The sequence below is a fragment of the Bufo gargarizans genome, chromosome 8 (genome assembly GCF_014858855.1).
Source record: "Bufo gargarizans isolate SCDJY-AF-19 chromosome 8, ASM1485885v1, whole genome shotgun sequence".
In the NCBI taxonomy this organism is placed as follows: Eukaryota; Metazoa; Chordata; class Amphibia; order Anura; family Bufonidae; genus Bufo; species Bufo gargarizans.
This window is the reverse complement of record NC_058087.1, coordinates 142,204,556-142,229,875: the sequence shown is the minus strand read 5'-3', so window position 1 is coordinate 142,229,875 and position 25,320 is coordinate 142,204,556. Positions and strand designations below refer to the sequence as shown.

At 41.4% G+C, this 25,320-nt stretch overlaps 1 protein-coding gene across 1 annotated transcript in view; it reads left to right on the top strand.

The window, feature by feature from the left end:
• Positions 1-25,320, top strand: part of XYLT1 (xylosyltransferase 1) — a 302,674-nt gene that overhangs the window by 241,116 nt on the left and 36,238 nt on the right. Inside the window, exons 6-7 of the mRNA XM_044303506.1 lie at positions 13,039-13,255; positions 21,535-21,711. Coding sequence (XP_044159441.1) covers positions 13,039-13,255; positions 21,535-21,711 — 394 coding nt within the window. The remainder of the gene's footprint in view (positions 1-13,038; positions 13,256-21,534; positions 21,712-25,320) is intronic.

The window sequence follows — 25,320 nt, the reverse complement described above, 5'->3', positions numbered from 1 at the left end:
GACCACGGGGCGTATTCGGTTGCAGAGCGGCCTTGGTGCGGTCAAGTACCGCTCGGCTATATGGCCGCTGCGGGCTCTAATTGAACTAATGAAGGATGTGCTGTTTAGCCAGTTGGCATTGATAATGGGCACATGACACCTTCAACACTGCGCAGCCATTGACAATGAATACCGACTAAGCCATGCAGTCTTCATTCGTTTAATTATAGCCTATAGCAATCCGTACAACCGCATCATAGAAACATAGAATGAGTCGGCAGATAAGAACCATTTGGCCCATCTAGTCTGCCCAATATACTGAATACTATGGATAGCCCCTGGCCCTATCTTATATGAAGGATGGCCTTATGCCTATCCCATGCATGCTTAAACTCCTCCACTGTATTTGCAGCTACCACTTCTGCAGGAAGGCTATTCCATGCATCCACTACTCTCTCAGTAAAGTAATACTTCCTGATATTACTTTTAAACCTTTGCCCCTCTAATGTAAAACTTTGTCCTCTTGTAGCAGTTTATCTTCTTTTAAATATTCTCTCCTCTTTTACCTTGTTGATTCCCTTTATGTATTTAAAAGTTTCTATCATATCCCCTCTGTCTCGTCTTTCTTCCAAGCTATACATGTTAAGGTCCTTTAATCTTTCCTGGTAAGTTTTATCCTGCAATCCATGTACTAGTTTAGTAGCTCTTCTCTGAACTCTCTCCAAAGTATCAATATCCTTCTGGAGATATGGTCTCCAGTACTGCGCACAATACTCCAAATGAGGTCTCACTAGTGCTCTGTAGAGCGGCATGAGCGCCTCCCTCTTTCTACTGGTCATGCCTCTCCCTATACACCCAAGCATTCTGCGAGCATTTCCTGCTGCTCTATGACATTGTCTGCCTACCTCTAAGTCTTCTGAAATAATGCCCCCTAAATCCCTTTCCTCAGATACTGAGGTTAGGACTGTATCACTGATTTTATATTCTGCTCTTTGGTTTTTACGCCCCAGGTGCATTATCTTGCACTTATCAACATTAAATTTTATTTGCCAGATTTTTGACTATTCCTCTAGTTTACCTAAATCCTTTTCCATTTGGTGTACCCCTCCAGGAACATCAACCCTGTTAGATTTGTAGCCAGCAATCACAGCGCAGCTCTCATTTTTCTAGCACAGTGTAAGAAATAAAAGCTGAGCTCTCATTGGTTGCTGTGGATGACGAGGGCAGTTTTTCTACTAGTCAGTTTTGATAAATAAGGTCTAGCGAGTCCCACTGATGAATAGATTCACTGTTCCTTGGTTCTCGTCCGATTCCCTCCATGATGTGATTAATGCCGTCCTTTTCTTTCTGGGAACATACGGTGCATTTGATATCATTGTTACATTGGGGTGAAAGGCGGCGAGCACGGAAGCCGTGTGTTATACTGCTCCAGATGTAATAATAACAGCTGAGGGGTATACACTGCTGTGCCTGCATCACATCACATAAAATGCAGTGACATCATTCACACCTAACAGTATGGAGGTGACACACATGCAGTAGAGAGCAATTAGCATCTTAGCAAGTGGCCCTGCATATCCCATTCCTTTTCATGGCCCTGACGGTGTTAATGGGACATTAAGACTGACATAACCTCCTTGCTCATTAATTACTGCTCCGTTAACCCGTTAAGTGCAGGCCTTGCCTGTGAAAATGCTATATTTTTATTACAGATGCCTTGTAGGTAAGAATAAGACTGAAGACATTGGAGAACTATGAAGACATGGGGAAAGAAAACAAGGAAGTTGCCCATGATAATATATTATCTCTACTATAAAACTTTATTTCTAATATAGATTAATTTTGGGCTTATATTATAGTCACAACCTCCAGACCTCTAGTGGTTTTCCAGAACTGGAGTTCGAATCCCATAGAAACCTACTGTGGTCTAACTATGGTTAGATGAACCATGGGAGGTCCAGGTTGTAGCATCCATAGTGCAAGAAGGAGCCATCTGTAAGCAGCCTAAGAATAAGGCCGGTCATACACATGATATAGCTATCTCTCAACAGTGCATGCATGTGTTCTGAATGTGGAGAGTGGACTATGCTGCTACCAGACCTCTGGAAATGGTTTATTTCCCTGAGAACTAAAGTGTCAGGCATGTTTAAATCCAAAAGCCTGATCCTTCTCTCCCAAATCTGCTGTCTTGAGAAAGTCTGAAGGCCTCCATACACATGACGGGGTATTGGTTACCTTCCGTTCGACCCCTGAAACTTACCTGCCACTCCTCCAGCCTCTCTCCAACCAAAACCTTCCCAGCCCACTATTCCGAAATACTCCTAGCCTTTAATAAAAACTCAGATGGCAAGCTGGAATAATTGGCCACAGCAGCCGTTTTATTAACATACAACATTAACATATATAAAAAACCATAACTCTTAATAAATCCACCCAGGTGGAGGTCCTTGAAGCCCCAAATAACTGAAATTACCCCACCGGGGTGAGCCAATTTTGCCTCCAGCCATTGCCCCCCAGCTCAGAAGCACCACTGAATGGCCCATTTAAATTTCGCCATCACTGGGAGTCCTGCCCCGCCCAAGGAGCCCTCCCATCATCCTTACCTGTGACTATAACCAACTTCAAGGACCTCCCCCCCACCGGGCTCTCCCTGAACCAAACCCCACCGTCATGTAGGCCTCCCCTAAAGGCCCTGCCCCCCCCCCCCGGCCATAACTTTACATGATCATCCAGCTCTGACAAAATCAGGGAATTTGGCCAACATTGATCTAATCTGTATGGCTAGTTAAGGTTGAGTCTTCTGTATTTTTCCAGAAGCGTAACTTGAAGCTCCTGGGAACCATTACAAGATATTTAACATACATCTACAGCATAGATCTTTCTAAGCTACTATTCACACATGCTCTAGTTGTACACAGTTGGACATAACATAAGGAACTCTACTCATGAAGAGAGGACAGCGTAATAAAAAAGGATATTTTGGCCCACATACTGGTGCTGGATTATGCCTTAATAACCTCCATCCTAAACCAAATATGACTTAATGCTTGTTTATCTCCCCAATTTCTGGTAGAAATCTACTTTTCTGGTCTTCAGATTCAGGGGAATCTTATTGATATATTGTTCAAAAGGTGAATTCTAGAATAAAATGATGATTGCACTGAGAATCTGCCTGTTTGTAGAGAAACATGAAGTGTTTTCAGTAATCAGAAATTATCATTATCAGTCTTCCAGAATATTGGAAGTTCTCTTTGTGATAACCTTATTGAATTCCCTGTTGTTCTCTGGTACTGTTGGACCATGTATCATCTACCTCAGGCATGCTCAACCTGCGGCCCTCCAGCTGTTGCAAAACTACAACTCCCATTATTCCCGGACAGCCTACATCTATCATCCTACATCAGGGCATAGTGGGAGTTGTAGTTTTACAACAGCTGGAGGGCCGCAGATTGAGCATCCCTGATCTAAGACATCTGCTCATGTAGGCACATCTTTAACTATGTGGGCATGATTCTTTTTTTTTTTTCAGCCTATTTGCAACTTTTCTTGGCAAAACAACATTATAGTACTAGGCACTGCAGGATGTAGTGTAGTGGTCTACATTGTAACTTGGCAGTTTTCAACAGGATCTTATTGACATATAAGATGGATGTTGGATGAATGTTGGAAAACCTAATTGATCAAATCCATGCTGCCCTGTGACACTGCTGAAACATACAACAAGGGTTGATCATTCTGATGAAAACTATACCCTTAAACCTGTTACCCTCTTGCTGCTAAAATTGCATTTTTATTCATATGCAAATGAGCTCACTGGAGCACCGAGGGGCCAGCCACAGCTCTCGGAGCACCAATTTATAACATCCCTTCAGCCTCAGTTCATTCCCCCTTTCCCCTGAATTGACAGGGCTAGATAACTTGTCTAGCGCTGTCTTTTTGCGCATGTGTCTTGTCTCCCAGTCTTGACGTGTTCTCATTGGATCTCCTGCTGCTCTCTAAGAAAGCACTAAGACCTGTGATCTTGTAACTGCAATGAACAAGCGCTGAGACCTAGGGTGAGGGGTTCACAGGGCATTCTTAATATAAGAAGTGGAAGTCTAGAGGGGGCAGAGGAAAGTTACACAGCCTGGTGGGCGGTGGGGCAGTCACCTAACTGACATTTCCCAAAGTGATCTACAATGGGAAAACGGGACAGGAAGATGTGTGTTCCAGTCTGTGATGAGGAGGGCACCAGCTCAACTGGTCTCTAAAAATACAAAAAAACTAAGTTAGACCAACACCTTCAAACAATATGAAATAAAGTACAGGTGCACGCTACCACAGCTGCGGTGCAAAAGCGAAGAAACACCATATGCAGCAGCACACCGCTCCATGCACAAAATAGCATGCAAACATTGGAATCATGGATAAATCTGAATTGCATCACTGCTATACTCACTATACGAATATTTGGAGCTCTTTGTGCACATGCTTAATCAAAATTGTGATGGGCCCCTCTACCAACGACAAGGTGGCTTCCATAGATGGGATCTACACTAATACACTTGGTTCTCCTGGACATAAGCTTAACAAATTCAGCACAGAACTGTCATCTCATAATGGTGTATCTCCCTGTCCTGGAGCTTGTTTACTGAGCAAGAGCAGAGACTGAGGGTAAGTGGTTTATGAGGCATTCTTAATGCAGGAAGTGGAGTTTAGAGGGTGCAGAGAAAAGTTATACAACCAGGCAGGCGGCAAGGGGTCACTGATTTCCCAAAGTGATCTAATCTTAAAGATCGGGACAGAAAGATTGGAACTTCGTTCTGTGGTCAGGAGGGCACTAGCAGCAGCTTGAATTGTCTTGTAAAATAACACATCAGTCCTGTCCACCACCTCGCCATGTACAGTCATTCAGATATGCTGCCATTTACTACAAGTCATTTGCCTTGAACTCCGTGAGCTAGAGCTAAGATGTCCAGCCCCGTTAATCCAAGGGAAGAGGAAGGAACTGAAGCTGAAATGGGGTGTAACTAACTGGTGCCCCAAGAGCCCTGGTCAGGCCCTTGGTGCTCCAGTTAGGTCATTTGCATATAAATAAAAGTGCAATGAGGCCACAGAAAGTCATCATAAGGGTATTGTTTTTATCAGCATGATCAACCCTACCAGGCTGTATGCCTGTTTTAATTGGTTTTATAATGCCAACAGATGCTCTTTAACTTTCTGCGTAGGAATGTAACCGTGGACTGGACTACGCCAGCAGAATATTCAATTTGTGGGTTATTGATGTGGGCTAAGAAGTGATCCCCTGAGAGATATACATGTCAATCCCTGTCATTATAATTAATTATCACCCCTTGCATTTCCTTCCATACTCCGTCCTATGTCACTCCCAGTGTACAAATCACAAAATTGGGGCAAACTGTAAGGTCAGCATGCATTCAAACATGAAACTCATTAGCAGCATATTAGCGGCAAGACAATAGCTCTGATTTATATTAGGGCCCTGTTCACTGAGCCATATTTTGTATTATGCAATTCATCCCACGCAGAATATAATGTGAAAGAATGCTATTTCAGGAGGGGTAATTTAATGTATTAGACCTTAGTGCATGATGGACCAATTACTGTATATACATAATGCATAATGCATAATGCATCAGTTATGTTGTAATGTTCTGTTATACACTGAGTGTGAATAGAGGCTAAGGCTATAGATTTAAAGGTAACATATATTTGGAAAAGAATCTTAAAGGGAATGTAGCATCAGAAAAATAACTAGGGCTGCAACGATTAATCGAAGTTATCGATAAAATTCGAATAATCGGCCGATTCGTTGCTATGCAGGTGGTAGCGGGTGGTCAAGCGATATGCCTGCGGGTCCTTAACCGGCAGTAACTTTTGCGTCAACTTTAACTCAGCGCATCTTTATTACCTTACAATGAAGCTCCAGTAACAGGCAGAGCGGGCGGCAGCATAACGTCACTTCATAAAGTGGGTGAAGCAGGCGCGTCACATGAGTGAGTGACGTTACGCCGTCGCCCGCTCTCCCTGTTAGTGGAGCTTCATTGTAAGCTAATAAAAATGCGCTGATTTAAAGTTCAAGTAAAAGTTACTGCCAGTTAAAGAATAGTCTACTGCGGTGAGCGGCGGACCGGGGCTGTTATGGGTAGGGGGATCTGTGCACTGTTATGGGGAGGGGGATCTGGGTATTACACTGTGCACAGATCCCCCTCCCCATAACAGTGCCATCCACAGATCCTCCTCCCCATAACAGTGCACAGATCCCCCTCCCCATAACAGTGCCATCCACAGATCCCCCTCCCCATAATAGTGCACAGATGCCCCTACCCATAACGGTGCCATCCACAGATCCCCCATAACAGTGTCATCCACAGATCCCCCATAACAGTTACATCCACAGACCCCCATAACAGTGCCATCCACAGATCCCCTATAACAATGTCATCCACAATTTGTTTTAATATGGCCTTTGAACATAATTTTGTAAGTAAAATCATATAAACCCGGTTTTTTTTCATTTTGGTGTTTTTCCCGATTAATCGATGAAATTATCGACAACTAATCGATTATTCAAATAATTGTTAGCTTCCGCCCTAAAAATGTCATTTGCTTTTTTTGTTTATTTTTTGTAGATTTTAAAAGGGAATCTGTCACTGCTTTCCTTTTCCAAAGGGCCTCTGAAAAATGAAAGATGCATTCCAGTATATTGCAATGAAGCACTTCTCCATTTCTCCTTTGCACTTGATTCCATGATTTTATATTTCTTATGATGTCCACTAACAGACAATGACAGTAGTAGTCATAGTAGTTGAACATGAAACCAGGGGCAGACTGGGAATTTTAAGTAGCATGACACAAGTAGGCAGGGACAACACAAGTAGGCAGGGACAACACAAGTATGTAGAGACAAAACAAGTATACAGGGATAACACAAGTAGGCAGAGACAACACACGTATACAGGGATAACACAAGTAGGCAGGGACCACACAAGCAGGCAGTGTCAACACAAGCAGGCAGGACAACACAAGCAGGCAGGAACAGCACAAGTAGGCAGGGACAACACAAGTAGGCAGGGACAGCACAAGTAGGCATGAAAACACAAGTAGGCAGGGGCAAGAAAAGTAGGTAGAGACAACACAAGTTTACAGGGATAACACAAGTAGGCAGGGACAACACAAGTAGGCAGGGACAACACAAGTAAACAGGGTCAACACAAGTAGGCAGGATAACACAAGTAGGCAGAGACAGCACAAGTAGGCAGGAACAGCACAAGTAGGCTGGGACAACACAAGTAGGCAGGGACAACACAAGTAGGCAGGGACAACACAAGTAAACAGGGTCAACACAAGTAGGCAGGATAACACAAGTAGGCAGAGACAGCACAAGTAGGCAGGAACAGCACAAGTAGGCAGGGACAACACAAGTAGGCAGGGACAACACAAGTAAACAGGGTCAACACAAGTAGGCAGGATAACACAAGTAGGCAGGAACAGCACAAGTAGGCTGGGACAACACAAGTAGGTAGGGACAGCACAAGTAGGCAGGGTCGACACAAGTAGGCAGGGTCACCACATGTTGGCGGGACAGCACAAGTAGGCATGACAACACAAGTAGGCAGGGGCAAGAAAAGTAGGTAGGGACAACACAAGTAGGCAGGACAACGAACATTAGAATAGCTTTATAATATGCAGATAAAGTGCTCCAATATACGGTATTTGCGCTTGCAAATTTTCGGCATTTAATGATGTGCATATTTTTTTGCAATACGTGCAACTTGTGACATCACAGCACTATGTCTGTAGCATGTATGTATGTATGGACAGCAGAACCTATTACACTGCCTAACAACCTGCACTGGATCAGCTACACTATAGATCAATCTAACCTACACTGACTATCTCCCCCTAACTATCTGAATTATATATATAAGTTAACTGTCTAACATAATACAACAAAGCCCAGAGCACAGCAATGACACTGCTGTCTCTTTCATAACTGCAATAAAACTGCTGCTGGGGAGGTTCTTATATAGTAAGGGGTAGGCAACTTTACTATTGGTTGCTAGGGTGTGACAGAGCCTTCTCATTGGCCCACAAGCTAGAAGAAGGGAGGGATGATCACCTGATGTGTACTGTGTTAAGTGTTAAAAAATATATATATATATATATATAATAATATTCGTCATTCCGAATATATAGCACTATATTAAAAATATTAGCAAATTCTCAAAGTGCCGATATTCGCAATAAAAATTTGCTTTTTGAATATTTGCGCTCAACCCATTGCAGGCCTCATTTTGCTTCATAGGCAGGTGCTTTGCACTATGCTGGCACATCAGCTTATCCATGATGTGCAATAACTTCAAAGCCGCGATTTCTACCAGAAAAGGAGACAAATGCAAACAGAAATTATAAGCAATTTCACTTTTCCGAGTGCTCGTAGATAAGTACATATTATTATAATTGTAATTACCGAGCAGCGAGTCTAAAATTATCTATTATTGCCTGAGATTCTACTGTTGGCATTAAAAGCTGCCTCAGCACCTCCCGCACTCCTCGAGAGGAACTGTGACTTCTGAATCTTCCTATTTTAAACTACGATTGTATTTGCTTCGGTGCCAGTGACAATTCTCGAGTAACAATTATGGGAAGGTTACACGGCTGATGTGTTATTTTCCTGTCACTCAGGCATTATTTTATTTCTATATACGTACTTTTTGTTTATCTGCGCCATCTTCGGTGATAATAGTCATCCATGCAGAGGATTTTATTATTTTCATTTTTCTGAGAAGAAATTATTTGTAGTGAAACTGAGCTGTGATAGGATAACAGATGTTGTAAACGTACACGTAATTTAAAAGGGTTGTCTGGGTTCTAGATATTAATGGCCGACATCGGGGCAACCCCACCGATTAGCTGTTCTATGCCAAAATGAACACCACGGATGGAACCAGAAGCGGAAAGTTCTGCCCACTGTGTACAGCCGTACCATTCTCTGCAGCACAGCTTCCTTCCACTCCAATCAATGGGGGTCCCGGTGCTTGATCCGTTACTAATTACTTCTCCTGAGGATAGGTCATTAACAGCTAGAACCTGGACAACCCCTTTACTTTTATCTCATAGACCTACAACATTATTAAAGGCCACCTTTGGAGTCATTTTTTTTTAATATTTACATTTAACTAATTTTTGGCTACAAATCATATTTCCAATTGGTCTTTATTAACACCTTAAGAACCTTGCAATTTTTCACATTAAGGACCAGGCCATTTTTTGCAAATCTGACATGTGTCACTTTATGTGTTAATAACTTTAAAACGCTTTTACTTATCCAGGCCATTCTGAGAGTGTTTTCTCGTCACATATTGTACTTCATGATAGTAGTAAAATTTAGACAAAAAAAAATCATTTTTTTAATTAAAAAAATACCAAATTTACCCAAAATTTTGAAAAAGTTGCAAATTTTAAAATTTTAATTTCCCTACTTTTATAATAGATAGTAATAACACCAAAAATACACTGAACAAAAATATAAATTCGACAATTTTAGTTTTGCTCTCATTTTGCATGAGCTGAACTCAAACATTTTCTACATACACAAAAGACCCATAACTCTCATATATTGTTCACAAATTTGTCTAAATCTGTGTTAGTGAGCACTTCTCCTTTGCCGAGATAATCCATCCCACCTGGACCTGGACCTGACTGCAGTTTGTCGTCGTAACTGACTTCAGTGGGCAAATGCTCACATTCAATGGCATCTGGCATCTGTTCAGGGCAGATGGCAGACAGCGTGTGTGGCGTCGTGTGGGTGAGCAGTTTGCTGACGTCAATGTTGTGAATCGAGTGGCCCATGGTGGCGGTGGGGTTATGGTATGGTCAGGCTTATGTTATGGACAACAAACACAGGTGCATTTTATTGATGCCATTTTGAATACACAAAGATACCGTGACGAGATCCTGAAGCCCATTGTTGTGCCATTCATCCACGACCATCACCTGATGTTGCAGCATGATAATGCACGGCTCCATATTGCAAGGATCTGTACACAATTCCTGGAAGCTGAAAGCATCCCAGTTCTTGCATGGCCAGCATACTCACCGGACATGTCACCCATTGAGCATGTTTGGGATGCTCTGGATTGGCGTATACGACAGAGTGTTTAGATTTAGACAGATTTGTGAACAATATTTGAGAGTAATGTATGTAGAAAAGGTTTCAGATCTTTGAGTTCAGCTCATGCAAAATGGGAGCAAAACCGAAAGTGTTGCGTTTATATTTTTGTTCAGTGTAGCTATTACTTTACATTCCCCATATACCTACTTAATGTTTGGATCATTTTGTGAATGCCATTTTATTTTTGGGGACATTAGAAGTTTAGAAACATATTTTTAAATTTTTCTGAAAATTTCCAAAAGCCACTTTTTAAGGACCATTTTACCATAGAGGTAAAGTTTATCCAGCTCACCCAGTCGGTATGTTGTATCCCGTGTGCCCAGATTCAAGCCAGCAAGTTCCTGGACGTAGACAAAGTGAAAAGAGAAAGGACGATTCCGGCACTTATTTTTCATCCCATAAAATCTTCCTCTTTATTGAATTACATCATATGCGGAACAGTATCACAAACAAGCTGTTGTTTACGCGTTTCGGAGACCTTCTCCTTAGTTGTAACCTTAGCTGTTACGACTAAGGAGAAGGTCTCCGAAACGCGTAAACAACAGCTTGTTTGTGATACTGTTCCGCATATGATGTAATTCAATAAAAAGGAAGATTTTATGGAAAGAAAAATAAGTGCCGGAATCGTCCTTTCTCTTCTTAATATCACCATAGTCTGAGAGCCATAGTTTTTCTATTTTTTGGGCGATTGTCTTAGGAAGGAGCTATTTTTTGATTGGCACTATTTTGGGGTGTATATGACTTTTTGATCGCTTGCTATTACACTTTTTGTGATGTAAGGTGACAAAAAATGGCTTTTGACACCGTTTTTATTTCATTTGTTTCACAGTGTTCACCTGAGGGGTTAGGTCATGTGGTATTTTTATAGAGTATGTTTTTACGGACGCGGCGTTACCTAATATGTCAATTTTTTTATTTTTTTTTACATTTAACACAATAAAAGCATTTTTTAAACAAAAAAATCATGTTTTAGTGTCTCCATAGTCTGAGAGCTATAGCTTTTTTATTTTTTAGGCCTATCTTAGGTAGGGGCTAATTTTTTGCGGGATGAGGTGATGGTTAGATATGGACACGACAATACCTAATATGTCTACTTTTCTTTTTTTCCCTATTCTTTTTTTTTTTTTATTAACTTTATTTGGGGAAAAAGACATTTTTTTCACTTGAAACTTGAAAAAAAAATTAAAAACTTTTCTTTGATTTTTTTTTTTCGCTTTATTATTTGTACCACTCTGGGACTTCAACATTACAGGGTCTGATCCCTGTTTCAATGCAGGGTAATACATCTGTAAGACACTAACAGTTGCGTAAAAGACCCAGCCTGGGGGCTGGGCATCTTAGTCCTCCGTACATGCCTGGCTCCAAGCTAGGAATGGCTTGGGGCTGCCATGGCAACCATCAAGTCCCCACCACAGCAGCGCGGGGACCCGATAGATGAGGTGAGGGAGCGCAAACCTCCCATATGCCACGGTCAGTGCTGACCGCGGCATATGAGGGGTTCATCCACTGGCATCGGCATTATCACCGATGCTTGTGTATGCAGCAGTGAGCCGGCTCTCTGCCGCTGATCCCGGCACTGCATGTGGGGGGGAGGAAGGACCGCAGGACGAGAATGCTTGTCCTGGGGCACTAAGTATCGGTCCTTTAGGAAGAGCATTCTTGTCCTGGGTCCTTAACGTGTTAAAAATATTGAGCTGTTCAGTCACAAAGGGTTAACTGTTTTTCTAACTGTGTGACTGGTACTTTCACTTTGTGCTCTCATCTAATAAACCTTATCTCTAAACTACTGAGAGCTAATAAACACTTATCTAAGCCACATTCTTATCAGTAAGATAATAACTGAGCTATAATGAGTGTTTATAAGGTCAGAGAGCAGAGATGAGGAGTCCGTCTGCTCCCCAGATGACGGAAATGACAAAAATCCACAGCCAGCTAGTAGAGCATGTCGGCTCTGTACACAAAAAAAGGATTCCATATTGTTAATAAAGATCAATTGAATAAGTGATTTTTAGGTCAAAATAAGTATAATGCAAAAATCTAAAAAAATTGCCCCCAAACGTATCCATAGCCTTTAAGATGGCCACTTCTGTTTTACAAGCATACCCGAATTAAAACATACGTGACCTCTTTGGGGGCATTTCAATTTATGTTGGGGATATCTGCCACGGATTTAACCCTTTGAAATGCAGAGGGTGAAATCTGCAACATTTTTGCTTCAAAAACTGCAGCGTTTTGGTGCAGATTTTGGACAATATTGGCAGGTTTTCTATATCTGTAAAACATAAAAGGACTTGTCACCTCTCCTGACAGGTCTGTTTTAATCACTACATTAATTTCCTATCTAATAATAATCCTGGAGGAACATCTATTCTTATTATTCTGTGTTGGACCATTTTTATTTATTATTCTTGCTAGAAGTGATGAGTGAATTGCCAACAATTTGCAATAAAGGTCCAGATGGGTCTCACCATTTTGGGGCATGTTCCTGCACAGCAAGTACTGTAGTTGCCAAGACAGATATGTCAGGGGAGGTTACAACTCCTTTTTATCCAAATCTAGTAGTACATCCTCAAGAAATGAGAAGTGTACAAGAAGGACTCCTCCTCCTCCTTCTCCTCCTGCTACTATTCTAATTACAGTATAACTCCTGAACATGAAATATAAAAAATCCCACACTCCAAAGACATATTGATAGGGACCTTAGATCGTGAGCCCCACTGGGGACTGTCTGTAAAGCGCTGCGGAATATAATAGTGCTATATACCGTAAGTGCGTAAAATAAGTAAATAAATAAAAACTGCAATGTATGATTAATTGTTGCATAGTTATAGGGTGTTTCTTATTTTTGTCTAAAATTCCTTTTGCTTCCCTTGTTCTTACAGATTTATCAGAAAGCAAGGTCTGGACAGGTTGTTCCTGGAATGCGACACCCACATGTGGCGTCTCGGAGACAGGAAGATCCCAGAAGGCATCACTGTAGATGGTGGCTCGGACTGGTTTCTCTTGAATAGGAAATTTGTGGAATATGTGACCTTTTCCAATGATGATCTGGTTACAAAGATGAAGCGATTCTATTCCTACACGCTGCTTCCAGCCGAGGTATGTTAAATATATACCGCTACCTTGTCAGTGTTATATGAAACCATGGAGACTGGGGATTAGTTCCAGAAATCTCTTTACACGGATTTTAATGTACTTCTGTACGGAGCTTGCGCACGGTGAACATATTATACTTGTCTTCATTAACCTATATTCAGGGGAATCTATCAGCCAGACATTTCTGTGCTAGGAGAATGGTTAACTAGTTTAGAAATGTCAATAAACTAATTGCTTTTCATCAGCCTGATATTAGGTATATTAATTGTGCCCATAGCTTACGGTTAAATAGCTGAAACTTGTATCTTCCTGTTTATTATAATCATTGTGTTGGCCTTTTACAGTCTATAGGGATTATAATACCCAAAGACCAGAGAGTTGAGTCAAAGGAGGGCCAGCTGACCTGTATTTGATACTGGTATGGCATGAGCTGCTTTAAAGGGAATCTGTCACCCTGATTTTGGACTATTATCTACAATAATACATGTATAGTACTGCAGATAAGGAGTCCAGATACCCATTTTTTTATTTGCCTACTATCCCTGATTTCCCCACTGTCAGCACTTAAAGCTGCACTGAAATGCATTGTCAGGACTGCTGTGCTGTTATATCATATTGCAGTGTTTCCCAACCAGTGTGCCTCCAGCTGTTGCAAAACTAAAACTCCCAGCATGCCCGCACAACCAAAGGCTGTCCGGGCATGCTGAGAGTTGTAGTTTTGCAACAGCTGGAGGCACACTGGTTGGGAAACACTGTCATAATGGAGAGAACTCATGTGTGCATGCACAGCAGTCCTGACAATGTATTTCAGTGAAGTCCTCAGCACTGACAGCAGGGGAACAGGGGTCAGTAGGAAAATAAAAAAAATTGTGACCCGACCTTTATATCTGCACTGCTACTCTTGTATTAGTAGTAGATAATGGTCCAAAATCGGGGTGATTTCTGTCAGCAGAAATAACAGTATTAACCTGGCTGACATTAGCGATGTACTAATGTCAGATGAACCTAAATAGCCTAGTCTAGATTTAATACATGCCCCTGTTACTGCTGAAAAAATAACTTTTATTATATGCAAAGTAGCCTCTAGGAGCGGGTGGGGGGCATTGCTCCTGCTCCTAGAGGCTTTGTTCTCCCACCTCTGTCCACGCCCTCCTAGACTTGATTGACAGGGCCAGGCAGCATTTATGTCCTCCCACTTGGCCCCTAGTGTGGGTGAAATCTCACACCTGCGCCGTGCCAATTAATATTCCGTTCAGACGTAGCGCAGGAAGAACACTCCCTGGCTGCCAACATCCTCACTGCGCCTGCGCCGAATTCGTCACGGTGTACCCAAAATACTGTTACTGTACACTGTTAATAATGTTATTTCTGCTGACAGAAGCCCTTTAACTGTAACAGATTTTTAGGCATTTTATGTTAAGGGGCATCTGTCAGCAGAAATAACATTATTAACAGTGTACAGTAACAGTATTTTGGGTACTGGCTGACCTGGTACATGTGCGCTTGGCAGCTAAAGACATCTGTGTTGGTCCCATGTTCATATGTGCCCCCATTACTGAGAAAAATTAAGTTTTAATATATGAAACTGAGATTCTAGGAGCAACAGGGGTGTTGCCGTTACACCTAGAGGCTTGGCTTTCTGTGCAACCTCCTCACCCTCTGCTCTTTGAATGACAGGACCAAGCAGTGAAAACATCATCCGAGAGGCTCATTTGCATACAGTAAAACATCACATTTCTCAGCAATGCGGGCACATATGAACATGGGACCAACACAGATGCCTTCAGCTGCCAAGTGCACATGTAACAGGTCAGCCAGTGTCATAGGTACAAATCTGCTGACAGATGCCCTTTAAATAATAAATTGCAGTTCTCTTGATAAATGTATTTGCATAAAAATCTGATTAATAAAGCAGACTAAGGGTCCTTTTACATGGACAGATGATCTGTCAGATTATCGAGGAAGAGTATTGCATAAACGCTCGTTCCCGATAATCTGCCAGGGTAAAAGGGTTCGGCAGTCACCCAATGAACGAGGGAACGCTCAGTCATTGGGTGATTGCGTCGTTCTGGTGGCACAGAAAACCATAGTTCGTGCGTACCAGATTGTGCTTTATAAACAACTACTTGCTGCCCAGGAACATTGATTTTCTCTGGGGACAAGCGATCGCAATATTGATCACTTGTCATCATACAGCAGAGGTTGCAGTCCTCATCTCCGCTGATGATCTGACAGTGATCAGGAGTGTTTGCTTCATTCCTGATAATCTGAGAGATCTTTGGTCCTTGTGAAAGGACCCGGAGGCAGAGAATGGCATGCCTTGGTTGTTCTCCAGTCTTCTCTTCTGTCAGTGCAGCGCTGCTTCAACCTGAGCAGAACAGCTGAGTTATCTGAGATAGTCTGGTGGCTATGGATAAATTGATTTACTCCTACAGTCTTGCATATGGGATTGTCAGGCAGCATGTTCCGAGCAACCAGTCCGTTTCAGGTAACTCAGTTCTTTAGCTAGAAGCCAAACAGGCCCCAAAACTAAGGGTGGGGAAGAAGTTTAGCAATACTCCTAGCATTCCATCTTCTATATTTTAAGGCAGTAATAGATTTTTGCTAAATTATATTTTGTAGGAGATACTAAATGGGGTTGTCCAGAATTTTTGTTTTTAAATCCCTCCCCCTCAAAACCAGCAGAACCTGCTGCATTCCTTGTCAGTGGCTCCTGGGCAGTTTTCACCAAACTTTCAGACCCTCCCTGTTAACTTCTGCATGGACAGGGTCACAAGAGGCAGGCTGTGAATGTCCTCACCAATAATGTGTCCCTAAGCAGCACATGAACCAGCAGTGATGTGCCACTTGGGGACATGTCACGGGGGAGTCCAGTTTTTTGCTTCATTGGCACGTGACCCCCTCTGTGTGGAAGTTGACACGCGGGAACTGGAAGTTCACCCAGTTCCATCCCTAAGGGAACTGGATTGTCTACTTATACATTCAAACTTGTATATTAAATATCAACCACACCCCCCCCCCCCCCCCCATACACATGCACTCTCGGCCTAATTGGAGGAGTGGGAGACACCTATGGAAGTGACTTATCTTCCTGAGAACAAAAGGTTCAAGCTGTTAAAATCCAACAACTTGATCTTTGCCCTGACCTGTAGCGTTGCATATACATTTACGGAAGGCCCCCCCACACATTTGATGGTCATCCAGTCCTACCAAAATCAGCAGGTTTGGCCAGAATTTGACTAATTGTTGTCCAACCCATAGTGTTTTGAAATGAAACACCCCCACCCAGCAGAACCTGTCAAGGGAAGCATACTTATCTGCTCTCCGATGCACAGTCCCTACGTGTAGTCTTCAGGCACAGAGAGGGTTCTCCCGCACTGCTACAACAAATGACCGACCGTAGAGGTGAGGTGTCTCCAAGGTGGCAAGTCACTACCGTCACTTGGAAGTGTCCCCAAGGTGGCCACTCACTGCAGTCTCTTGGAAGGTGGACCACTCCTATACTTGCCTTTGACAGCTATGGAAACAGCTCTACAATTCTCCGCTACAGCAGAATTTTCAGTAAATTAGGGTGTGAACATTTTTTTCCTTTTCACACCACATGCTCCTTTAAATCTAGGCCACTGCACATCTCCCAGACCGCTGGTTGTCATAATTTGACTGGTTGAATTCAGCACACATGTTAAATAATCCATTTTAATTCCATTTCACTTGCAGTCACCTTTTCCTCTTAAATCCGATAACCTTTTCGTCCATTATCTTTGCAGAGAATTTCTGTATCATTATGAGAGGACACAGGGCAATGGATAATTGGGAAGTTTTGCTGTGCTCGAGTGAAAATGCATGCCTTTATCATTTTAACCAGCCATTTCAAGCATAAAACACATATTCACTGGGTTGTCACGTAGTATTACACAATGTCAGGGGGATTATTTGGAAGAGTACACTAGTGTTAATGCCATGCTATTTATTTATAGACCCTGATATTTTCTCCCAGAATTGTGTTCCCTCCTCTGTCTCCAATCTGATGTTTTCTTATCATTTTCAGTTGATTTTCTTTATTAAAAAAAATATATCAGAGAGACGGAAATGATGGAACTGTATTAGAAAATTACAGCACATTACGGATGTCTTACTTCTGTGCTGAGATATCATCTCCCGAGGCTACAGGCACAAGGAGATTATGATATATTTATTTTCTGACAAGGACATTCTTAACAACAATGTTGCTAAATTTGTGGCATGTAAGCCCCGACCAGAACACCCCAAAACCACCCAGGACCATACACTTATGGGTGGTGCTTACATAAGCCACGCCCACTAATGGCCCTGGACAGCCTGACTTTGCCTTAAAATAAAGGATAGTCCCTGCAAATTCAGGACTGTTGGCAACTGTGCAGGTGCTGTGTTGACATTGAGATCTTGTATGAATCCATATTGCCATATACCGTACTTCAGAATCCATATTGCTATATACTGTACTTCAGAGTCCATATTGCTAAATACTGTACTTCAGAGTCCATATTGCCATATACTGTACTTCAGAGTCCATATTGCTGTATACTGTACCTCAGAATCCATATTGCTAAATACTGTACTTCAGAGTCCATATTGCCATATACTGTACTTCAGAGTCCATATTGCCATATATCTTGTACTTCAGAGTCCATATTGCCATATACTGTACCTCAGAATCCATATTGCCATATACTGTACCTCAGAGTCCATATTGCCATATACTGTACCTCAGAATCCATATTGCCATATATCTTGTACTTTAGAGTCCATATTGCCATATACTTTACCTCAGAATCCATATTGCCATATACTGTACCTCAGAGTCCATATTGCCATATACTGTACCTCAGTGTCTCCACATATATACCTATGTTTAGATTCAGTAGTGCAGCTGCAGACTTTGCGCCTGTGCAGGGCCTGTTACTTTACACTGTTAGGGCTCTTTCAGGCGGCCGTATGAAAGAGTCCGCATCCGTTCCACAATTTTGCGGAACAGGTGCAGTCCCATTCATTTCTATAGGGCTGCAAATGATGCGGACAGCACACCATGTGCTTTTCGCATCCGTGATTCCGTTCCGTGGCTCCGCGGAAAAGTTTGTGGACAAGAATAGGCATTTTCTATTATGGTTGCGGCCATGTGTAGTCCACAAATTGCAGAGCGCACATGGCCGGAATAATTTTTTTACGGATCCGCAAAGCACTACGGCCTACTGAATGTGTCCTAGCACTGTAACTTTACAATGTGGTGGTTGTAATGGTGGCCTTATTGGTTGTCACTCAGGTTTCCTAGAAATTTTCTACATTTAAAGACTTTTTAGTATCTTGACTTATAGTCGACATTTATAGTCGATTCCATGAGTTTAGCAGGAAATGTACTTTTAGGCTGGAATGACAGGTGGCCATTTTTGGTGTACTATTATGATGAGCCAAAACCAGGAATGGATCTAAAAAAAAAGGAAAGTATAGAGGAAAGACTGATGTTTCTTTTCCTGGCTTTAGCTGTAAAAAGCAGCTGTAAGAACTGGCACAATGATGACATGACTCCAGCCTTAATTTTTACCCATCATAGTCATTTAAGGGGGTTGTTCGGAGAAAACTAAAAAGAAGCAGCAAACGCACTAATATATAACAGTACACACATTGTCACCATGGTTTACTTGGTCATTGACCATTCACCTGGTCTCACGTTCATAGTAAGATGGGATCCAGGGTACAGAACGTCAATAAATCTTAGCTTTTACTTTGCAACACAATTTTGAGGCCGCATGTGGCCTTTATGTTACCAGGAGAAGAGCAGTCCTGTCCTGATAATGGAGGCATGCCACAGAAGTGTTGGTTTATCCAAGTTCTGGTGCCTTGGATATTATCTTACTCCCCAGTCCAGCACTGATGCTCCATTGACCACCCACCGGTCTTTGTTTAGAGGCTGCCTGAGATGACATTGTGGAACAGCACATGACAACTGCCAATCACTGGTCTCAGTGGTCACATTCTATACTTAATAGTATCACCACTCATCACCATCAGATTGTCAATAAAGACTGGTGCTTCTTTGCTGGATCGACGGGGGACAGTCAGTCACAATTTGTCTCTATTCAAGTCTATGGGGAGACAGCTGAGCAAGGCCTACTCAGCTGTTCCCACACCTCCCATAGACTTGAACATCCGCTCTTTCTCCCGAAGTGTGGTTCCCATAAGAGTGATACCCAACTATTGCACATTTACAGCAGAACCTGTTGTCTATGGTGAGAACCCCATTTTAATGACATTGATTTCTCCCTCAAATGTCGCTCAAACTCTCAGTAGTTGAAACTAGGCCATGATAGTTGTATTGGGAACCTGAAAGGCTTATTAATACTTAATACTTTACCCTACACTTGTGTGAAGCTGAAAAGATTTGAAGTAAATAGCACAGAAGACCTAAAAGCCTGTACAGCGTGGACAGAACATAATGTCTTAAAAAGCCATTCAGTCTGTAGCATAGCAACATTATAAAGAACAGTCACTTCAGCATCAATTAAGTTAAACCATTTTATCTTCTTAAGTAGCCCGTATGAAACACTTTAAGAAGCAATTTAATGTTATGTTTGACCCTCTAGGACCGAGGCTATAACATCCATAGTAATCTTATTTTTATGTAAAGGATTTTCGGCCTCCACACAGTTTAATGAAAAAGAATAAGCCAGTGCTGTTTCTCTGATATTGGTGCCCGAGGCTTTAGAAATGGGATCAAGAGCTTAAAATAGGATGGCTTTTTTTCACTTTTCCTACTATACCCGAGACCTTTTCTTATGCCCCTATTCATTATATCCACTTTACATGTTATAGACGCTGATAAGCAAGTGAAAAGTCTTTAAGTTCTGCTAGTAATTGAGACTTGTGAGGAAATATTGTATTGATAGTGTCAAACGTCATTAAAGACAATGTATATTTTCATCTGCTGCCACCCTGGCCTAGCTATTAAGTTTTTATTTTAACTAAGGAAGTACAAATTTGTGTGTTCATTTAGTAACATATGTTTATAGGGGTTGAATCTGTTACTCCCTGGCCATAGATATAGATCTCTTGCCACCAGTGGCAAGAGGCAGACAGAGTTTAATAATTTGAATGGTCACTAAGAGATTTATTTCACTGCCCGATCTTTAGGAAGGACAATTTATGATCAACAATAAATTTTCTCCTCTGTTTTGTCTTTAGAGTTTATGTAAAATCCCTAGATCTGCTCTCACGGCCCAACCAAAGGGGTTTTCAAAGTCTCCATGACAGATAAAAACATTCCTAGACATGGTTTGGAAAAGGGAGAAAGCTGTGATCGAAACTGGAAATGGAGACAGGTTTCGAAATGCAATTATGTTGCAAACTACCTTAGATTTCCATGCTTAGGACAATCTTCAGTAGAAGTTTCATCTTGAAAAAACCCTTTACGATCGAAATTCATAAGCTCCACATACATTATTTGCTGAAATGCTTTTTTTTTTATCAAACCATAAAAGATTTTTCTTCAAAAAATGTCACAATAGACCTATTTCTCTCAATATTTAAGATCCTAGGCCCCTAGGTACATTTCGAATGAGACCTCTTTAAATTTAGAGTACTAGTGTCTTATGTGGCAGAGAGGCCTTTTGGCCACCTAAAGGCAGCCATACCCATTCAACAGCTGTCGTCTGACAGCTATGTCATCCAAATCCCTCACAACTCCCTCGTACACATACATTTTTGGCTTGGATGAATGTGTATGAGTATTTATAAAGCCATTACCAGACACCTATGGTGCTATGGTGGTAGCTTATCTCCCAGAAGAACATAAGGGCCTGGCCAAGAGAGCAGTACAGATTGTAGGCATGGTTGCCTTGCAGCACCATGGTACGCAGTTCGAATCTGACCAGAGGCATAGAGTTTGCATATTCTGTGTTTTGTACGTCTTTTCTCTAGTTTTCTTCCACACTCAAAATACATTCATGGGTTAATTGGTCTCCTATTAAACTAGTCTAAATGTGTATGTAGGGGAGATAGGTAACTTAGATTGTCCTGTGTCTTGGACCCCCACCGATCAGATACTGATGACCTATCCTGAGGATAGTTCATGAGTATTGAAATCTCGGAAAGCCCTTTTAAGCATTAAACCTTGATGTATCTGCCTCACCGTGTTCTTAGTTGGCCTTTCATATACAGTATTCGGTGGTTTCCAGTTCATTTCTTGTGTTTGATTGAGTCTTATTGACTAGCCGACCTTTAAGGATTTTTTTTTTCCTTTTCCATTTCAGTCCTTCTTTCATACCGTTTTGGAAAACAGCCCTTTTTGTGACACCATGGTTGATAATAATTTGCGAATCACTAACTGGAATAGAAAACTAGGCTGCAAATGTCAATATAAACACATTGTTGACTGGTGTGGCTGCTCTCCAAATGACTTCAAGCCCTCTGACTTCCACCGATTTCAGGTATGTATGTTTTCATTATACAGAGGTCTTTACTTCCAGATTGTTTCTATTTTTGCTATACGAATATGAATGTAGCAATGCCTATTCTTCACAACATCCATTATCTGTGTTAATATAATGGTCTATCTGTGGTGATCTAAGCCCAGTATTAAAAAAAAAAACGATTATTTTGGAAATAGCTGGTTTCATTTTGTTCATGTCACCATATTCTCTTAAAGGAACTCTATATAAAAAAAATCACATATTAGCGACCTCTATATCAGTATTCTATGTATTTGTTTTATTTATAAAAATGTGAGGATGGTTTTAGGGATAGAATTGTTTGAAGTCACTCCATGTATACTAGTTTCTCTCTGGAATTTTAGCACAGTAGAGACCATCAGTCAGACTACGGAAGAGAGTTGGCTACTGAATTAGAGCACCAAACCTCCCCTACGCCATTCCAGTAGTATGGATGGTCAGGGCTTCTCACATGATGATAATGAATGCACTGCCTCTCCGTGGGCATGGTTATCTGGTGCTGTCAAAAGAACGATAGAGCTGTCAGTCATTGTAATCCTACACCTACCATTATAATGAGGATTAACTAATTAAGGAAAGCTTTGCAGATAAACCTTTCCTGTGCATCAGAGTGATTTTTCTCTCTTTGGGATCACTACTGCAGAAGGACCAAATTTTGTATTTAAAATGTCTATGGCATAGTACTGAAAAAAAAAAAAATGTTAAAATTTTTAAATTCACAATTTTCCATAAATATTGATTAGAATATTAAAAGACACCACAGCAGAACCTGACAGACCTCATTATAAGTCATTGGGTCGGTCGGGTGCCATTGATGTCTGTCGTGATGGATATGGCACTTCATTATCTTAGTTGAGCTGATCTTTATATTTATTGAGAATTTAAGGTTTTTCACTCTTTCCCTGGAAATCTGACCTGCAGGCTGCCTCTTTAATTACTGAATGGGACACACATTACAGTCTCTTGTGGGGCACACCAGGCCTAGTGTCCGCACAAGGCAAACCTGGTAGACCATTGGTCTGTACAGCAAACGTGCTCTATACTTCTCAAGCTGATGGTTGGCCAGACAGAGGCCCTCCGTTGTTGTAGGGCTCACATACACCCGGGGTGTAAATCTTCTATATGTGTATAATTCAGGGTTTGCCTTCAGTTATCAAAAATAATAGTCAAAAACTTTGTTGCCAATGACACACTGTGCTTCCTCTAAAAATCCTTGTCTGTTCGTTAGAGGTGCCCAGCATGCTGCGGGAGCATTAAATGTATGCAAATAAACATAATTTACATTCAGCAAGCTTTGTATGGGAATGAATTTATGTTCGCACTTAATGGCTGTTTTGACAACTAAAGGCATGAGTTGGACAGGTCTAGTCTCCAGCATTTATCTTTCAGCTGAGATATATCAATGTAGAATCAGCTCAGCCACGACCTTGATTTGTTCTGCATCCAATTGCGAAGGTCGTGAAGAAGCAGCAACAGCTTCACTCCTGTAGCAGACAGGATTTTCATGGACATCAGCCAGACTGTTGCTAACATGAACTGACCATTGAAGGATATCTCACTGCAGATGCCAACCACACTTTCTTATTATTGCTCTTTTATTAACAAAATATCCTTAGTAATCAGAGTGTTTAGTTACCACTTCGCTGGAATCGGGTACGCTATGTCTGTAAGCTATATTCTTTTACTGATCTTCCCACATGGGAAAAGAGGCCGGTTTTGGCCGACATGTAATTGCTGCAAACAATATCCACTTCTCTGAAAAGCCAATAGTCCTAGTAGAAATCAATGCCTTCTTCTGTGATGTGTTTGGCATTGTCTAGACATAATTAAAAGCTATAGGTCGTACAGAACATTTTACACTTAGCTCCTAATGTACAGTATGGCTTCTGAATGCATTTTGCGGAGTAGATTTTATGTCTAGGTTGCAATGAATGGCGGTCTTAACTTGGCTCTACTCATGGGACCCTAAACCCTTCATGTTCATGTAAATGGACCGAAGCACTGAAAGTGTCGAGGTATGATTTGCTTAATTACGTACAGTGCTTCATCAAGAAACAATGGCCTCAGGATACAATATTTTCAATAGGCAATGGTCTTTTCTGACCCATCAAAAGTTGAGACTAGACTCAACATACAATGCCTCAGACTCAGATCAAACCAATCAAGGCCCCCTCTCTGCTAAAACAGCTGTATTAGTTGCTATTTAGCAGATATTCCTGACTGTTATATGTAAGGACTTGTTTTATCTGTCTTAATTATCTGCTTATTTTTGTTAAATCTTCATTTTCTCTTATCTTGGATGAGATTTTGGGGCTATGGAACAGATTACTCAAGTTACAATGGTTTCAATGGTCGTCCTGGAACCAATTATTATTGTAACTTGAGGGACCACTGTAATTAGGTTAGATGGACCAATTTTGCTGTACCCATGAATAATTCACTGCTTTAAGGCAGACAGATCCTATAGGGAGTTGGGTCATCATGAATGTCGGAATGGGAAGTCATCACTGATTAGGTGGGGGGCCTACTGTAGGTAAAATCTTTGCTTCAGTTAGAGATGAGCGAAGTTATGGTAGATTCGATTCAGCTGCTTCGAAGAATTTTCACAAAGAAATTTGCTTTGTGACCAATTACTTTGTCACGAAGTGCATTTCTTTCTATGTAGTGAGCGCAATGACGGGGAATGGCAATTGCGCTGTCCCTCCATCATTGAACCCCTCAGATGCAGCATTCATAGCTGATCGTGGCATCTGAGACTACCATTTAGGCCTTTCAGTGGTTGATCAGGGTATAAAAAAAAAATATATACCTCCATTTGATCGTATAGAGGCAGTTGCGGCCATCATGATTGAAGACACCGCGCTAACTCACGCGTGATGACGTGATTGCCACCGTTTCATAGAAAATGTATTCGTTACCGCAAAGTGCAAGGAAATTCGGCTTTGCGGCTAATTGAATTTTTCCAGCAATTCGGATCCAAGTCAATTCGATTTGACTTCAGTTTGCTCAACACTAGCTTCAGTCCCCAAAGAGTTTCCCCTTAGCTTGTGCTTACCACTTTTAATATTTTCAGATCGTTATCTAGAGATTGATAAGAAAATACTGGGAATACCAACTGGGAATGTTTTTGATTTCCTCTTCCAGCCATGAGAAAATATTCGCCTGCTGTCTAGACTTCTTGCCGCGCTTGGATCAATACTGCCTTGTAGAATTGAGTCATCTTACTTTAGATATTCCTACAAAAAATCTTCCAAAGCTATTGGTTGACCCTTAATGACTGAACTCAATAATTTTCAAGAGAAATATATTTGTAATAAAGCAAATACATATATATATAATTTACTTTAATTGTACAAAGATTGTAGGACTTCTAAAGTGGTAATAGAGGGGAAAAAAAGAGAAAGCAGGACATAAGGCAACAGCATTTGGGCACCCACACAATTTTACAAATAGCCTTAGTTAAAAATTTCTAACCACTTTTTTGCCTACAGCACATATGCAGACCAATATGTCTGCCGGGTTGTCGATTACATACAAACCCTGAATAGTCTGAAATTGCGATCACAAGTTATTGCTTCTTATTAACTT